The 5,204-nt window shown below is 35.6% G+C and overlaps 1 protein-coding gene across 1 annotated transcript; it reads right to left on the bottom strand.

Annotated features, from left to right (window-relative positions):
* Positions 1–1,654: 1,654 nt before the first annotated feature.
* Positions 1,655–4,787, bottom strand: LOC132165517 (basic helix-loop-helix (bHLH) DNA-binding superfamily protein). The gene is made up of 9 exons (XM_059576119.2): positions 4,357–4,787; positions 3,896–4,217; positions 3,474–3,548; positions 3,165–3,230; positions 2,868–2,933; positions 2,655–2,711; positions 2,493–2,537; positions 2,230–2,280; positions 1,655–2,135 (listed from the first exon to the last, which is right to left on the bottom strand). Exons 1-9 carry the CDS (start codon positions 4,596–4,598, stop codon positions 2,001–2,003), a joined length of 1,059 nt encoding a protein of 352 aa, XP_059432102.1. The 5' UTR covers positions 4,599–4,787; the 3' UTR covers positions 1,655–2,000.
* Between the last annotated feature and the right edge of the window lie 417 nt (positions 4,788–5,204).

The following is a 5,204-nucleotide window of genomic DNA, read 5'->3' as shown; positions in this document are numbered from 1 at the left end:
CACAACGGGGCATGATTCCTTCATTGTCTAAAATGCGGAATTAATTTATTCTTATTAAAAGTAGTAATTAAATGAGTCATTTGGACTCAACAACGCAACATAAAGTACTAATGCACAATTCACCTCATCAAAATGATTGTTAAGTTCCTGTAGTTGTATACCTATAACTTTATAATAAAGCTTCATATGAATTTTTCGTGCTTTGAGCTTTTCTTTCATATATATTAGGAACATTAATATTATTTTTTGCACAAATATAGAAACTTATTCAAATAAAGAGTTACATATATTTGTCATCTCTCATATATAGGTTGTAAACGGTCATGCTTTGAAAGTTCAACCAACTTAACAAAACATTTTTTATCAAATGTAAATTAATAGTAAATTCAAAAGTCGAGAGTAAATTAATTATCATATTTGCTTATGCTCTCTATTCAGAATATAAACAATCTTCAACAATATGTTCAACCACATCGATAAGCAGAAGAAAATATGTGAATAAGACTAACAAATGTACGATAATGATAAATCCAACACGTATATTTAGGTTTATTTATATTCATTTCTTGATTCAAACCATGACTAATATAAATTTTAATGTTTCATACTGCTTCCATAACTTCAGTGGTTCATTTTTCACAAAGTATGTAACGACATTTGCATGATGTTCCAACAACATTAAAAATACAATTAACCAAGCTAAAACAAAGTTGCAGTTTGGATGTGATTTTTAGCGACAATAATTAATGTTAGTTGTGGCTAACATACATGCACCGATGTTTCGGTAGAGCCGAAGATTGTTTGCCAAGACGATCTTACATGACCTGACAATTTATTTTTCTCAACGCTTAAAAACTAGCACATTTGCCAAGCGCTAGTAAAAATGATAAATTTCATTGCTTAAATGTGTGCGACAAAATGATGCACCAGTATAGACCTATTTTTTTGGTAGTGTGCATTTCTTCCTCCTCCATTAGCTTCAATTTATCACACAGATTCAACAACTCCTCTACCATACTTCTTCCCCTTCATGACTCGTACAAATCGCACTCCCCTTCGGTCGAAATCCTCCCGTCAATGATGGTTGTCCAGCTCCCCTATATTGTAGCACAGCCAAGAGACGTCCCTTCCGTTATGAGAAGACTCTCCATTCAAGCAATGTTAAACGTCCTCCCTTGTGTTATTCTTGTATTCAATAGTGATTTTAAAAGTGACATCAATTTTGAGAATTACAAAGGAAAGGTTTAGCATTACTCCTCTCATTCGCCCCAAGTACTCCCACAAACGGAAGCCGGTCCCAAGATAGAAGACTAGTGGCGGCTCCTCTTTGGTTATTGATGGCCGGCCACTTGAAAGAAGAGTATAGAAAGAAAAAGAGCATGCAACTAGTAATTAATTAATTAATTATAAGCGTGGATAATTTAATCAAATCAAGAAGATGGCGTTAGTATTTTTTTTTTTTTGCAAAATTATGGGGAGATTATTGTGTTCCCGTGCTTATAATAGTATGAGTACTTTATGGTTGTCTAACAATGTCGTTTTAGGAATTTATCTCTACTGATCCAAAAAGTACTAGTAGAGATAAATTAAAATGATGAGAAGGCATAAGAGCAGTGAGAATATATAATTTCGAATAGTACGTGGAGATAAGTGATTAGATGAATGCGGCTTTCTAATTAAGCAACATTTAAAATGATTAGTCATACTAACACTGCATATACAAGAAAAGCAAATTGCATTGCAGCAGCAGCAGCTTTAGGATGAAGATAGACAAAGCTTAATTAATGACATAATTAAATTGAAGAGTCTTGATGATCATCAGCAGCACCCACATGCATATTGTACGTACGTACGTCCTTCATAGATTTCAAGATTGTATAGCATCATGAGCAATCAGCCTTAGATTTTTGCAGAGTGACTGCTCATGATGTTATATATCGTTTCTTTCTTTTTAAGCTCTCTTCGCCGTACGTACGTGTGCTGCATTTTAATTTATCCGTCTACCGGAACCCCCCGCCCAGAGCAGGTGCCCAATAGTCTGCTCCATTGTCGCTCCCTACTTGTAGGGTGCATGACACCGGAACCAGACACAACCCTCTACTCCTCAGATCTTTCTTTGGTTCTTCCTGTGAATCCTTCAACAAAAAACAAAAACATGGGTACCGTTAATTAATTACATTATTTGATTTAACAAGGATGAAAGAATTATGCCATGTGGTGAAGAATTACCTGCTGATGATCAGGAGCTCCTTTCCTCTTAATACAGTTGTCATTCAGCAGCTAGTCAGAAAGAAAACATTTCAAAAGCCTTAGCAATTTTAATTAATTACTTTGTGTAAAGTTTACTCATTAATTAAAAATAATAATAATTACTTTGTCAATATTATTTTTTTATGGATTTAAGTGTGTAAAGTAGTAGCTTTTCCAAATGCAAGTTCTCTACACGCCTTTAAGGAGGCAATGGATCCAATAAAGCATATATATATATATACCTGACCAGGGTCTTCAGGAAATATACAATTCCTTTCTCCTTGAACCTAACAAGGATATAGCACAAGAAAATAGCAATCATTAATCAATTAATGTCACATTATTGAGCATAAAAACACTCGTGTTTTTATGAGAGAGAGAGAGAATATTGATCAGTTTCTTACAGACTGTTGCTGCCTCATGTTTCCGGATCCACTGCCCAAGTAAGGTAAGCTGAGAGCCTGCATCCAACGTGGGGGGAAAAGAAAAAGAGTATATTTAGAACTTCAAAAACTAAAGAATAATGAAGGAAACATTAGAGAAATGGAACTTTTACAGTGTGCCATCACTGGCTCATGGTTGTTTGCAAAAATAAAGGGGCGGAGAAGAGACATCACCTCAATTTGACTCTGAAGGAATCTGATGTACCCAATAGCTTCTAACAAGACAGAGGCTGTGTCAGTCTGCAAAAGGTGAAAAAGTACCACACACCACAACCGTCCAAAGTCTTATTTTCTGTCTTCTTTAATTCTTAAAGAGAAAACCCTAGTCTAGTAATTTGAGAGAGAAAAAAAAATAATAAGAGGAAGAAAGGAAGCTTTCAAATGTGGAAAGAACTTCTCTTTATGTGTTTCCTCCTTAATTAAGATTGAGAATTGTTAAAATTATGTAGCAAGTTTAGGGCTTATATATACCTTCCCAAATGGAGATACTAGCTGGTGCAGAGCTGTTATTCTGTCACCTAATTTCTCCTTCCTCACCTGATTTTTAAAATATATGTGACAGAAGAGAAGGTGGATGATCAATATATGTAATTTTAATATTTTCTCTAAATGAATGCTAAATAGAAGAAAAAATTGAGAAAGAATCATCAGGATATAAAAGTGGACAATCAAGAAAGACAACAGTACTTACCACCCACTATTTGTGTGTTTCTTGCGTTTGTATGTGTGTGGGAGAGAGAGAGAGAGAGAGAGAGAGATCTTGTGAGTTTTAGAGATTACCTTGAAGGTAGGTTGGGTTGAAGAAGGTTGAACCCTAGCTTTCTTAAGTGCCCCACCAGTTGCAGTGCTGTTACACTTCCAAAAAGAAAGAAGATAAGAACTCTAATTCGCTTGTAAAAACACTGGTGGATAGGGTAGGAATAAAAACACTTGTAACAACAACAACAACAACAACAACAAAAGTAAGAAATTTTTCAAGGAAAGATAGAAAATTAGAGTGGGCAAGAGAAGCTATAAACCAAGTCATTTAGAATATATTTTTGATCAGAAAATAACACTTAAAGCTGGTATCTGATATTCATGAATCATTTAAGAAAATTCAAAGCTTAAAGAAAGGATTATTGAAACCCTAAAAAATTAAGAATCCTGATATTGACAATATATATATAGCATGGAGTGATCCAAATCTGTGTCTCTTTTACCTCTGAGGATCGATCCGGTGGTGGGTGCCTCCCATCTGCCTTGTTGGTAGAGAAATCCAACATATTACTGCTGAAACTTGTCACACAAGACTTTGGAGAGGCGGAAGCAGATATTACATGAGACCAAGTGGGTTTTGCTGCTTGAAAATCCTCATGAGTTCCATGTCCGTACACATAGCTGCTTGCTGCAGAGTGTTCTTGCTTGACATTAACAACAGAAGCATTTGGAGCTTGGCTCAGTATTTGCTCCTCCCAATTCTCCAACCGCTTAGCTTGAAACTGGCTCATTCCAACCTTATCTTCTTCACTCACCAATCCACCCCTAAATCAAAAAACAAAAATATTCCACCATTAATTAAACACACACACACACACACACACACACACAATATATATATATATATATATAGAGAGAGAGAGAGAGAGAGAGAGAGAGAGAGAGAGAGAGATGAGAGGATTACAGGAGTAGTTGGCTCCAAGACTCTGGAAGCTGCTCCTGGCTATCATGCCAAGAAGGAATGGGAAGAGAAGAAGATGAAGAGGAAGTTGGTGCATATTGATGAGGGAAACAGTTGGAATGAGTCGGCAAGAAAGGAGAAGATTGATGTGTTGGTGGACGCATGGTGTTGATATTATTCCACCAGTTAGGGTTTCCGGCCATCATTTGTTGCACCGGTGAGCTCTGCAAAACGCCTCTATTCATCTTCTTATTGAAGCTCTCAAGCAAAGTCTTGGAAGAAACTTTGAGAGGAGCTCTTACTTAGGATTAAGTAGGGGGAGCCCCAAGTCCTGTGTGTGTGTTTGAGAGAATTTGAATAATCATGGAGTCTTGAGAACCTTTGTCTTTGTTTCCTCTCTTTTCCTTCTTTCTTTATTGCTTCGCCTTTTTCTTTCTTCCTTTCTTTTATGTTTTTCTTTTCTTTCTTGCTTTTTCTCTGCTTTTGCTTTTTCTCAAAGTGGGACAGAAAAGGCGGTAGCAATTCCCATTAATTAAGAAAACAAAAAACAAAAAAATATGGATCTCTCTAAAGTGACTGTGGAGCAACCAAGTTTCCTTTATACCAAGCCATGTGGCAAACTAATAGGGGGCATATCTATCACTAGGTCTTCATAGGTGCAACATGGTAAAATATATATATATATATATATATATATATATATATAATGCTAGATATATGGTAGATTTACACTAATTAACTACATTTCTATCTCACTTTCATCTTACTAAATTAATGTGACTGTGTTCTTCAGTTATCAGATCAACACTTTAAAAAAAAAATTAAAAGATTGATGGATGCGATCATGCCAT

Source organism: Corylus avellana, chromosome 11 (assembly GCF_965113065.1).
Source record: "Corylus avellana chromosome 11, dhCorAvel1.hap1.2, whole genome shotgun sequence".
NCBI lineage: Eukaryota > Viridiplantae > Streptophyta > Magnoliopsida > Fagales > Betulaceae > Corylus > Corylus avellana.
Note: the sequence above shows the minus strand (reverse complement) of the source record. Positions and strands in the feature narration are given on the sequence as shown.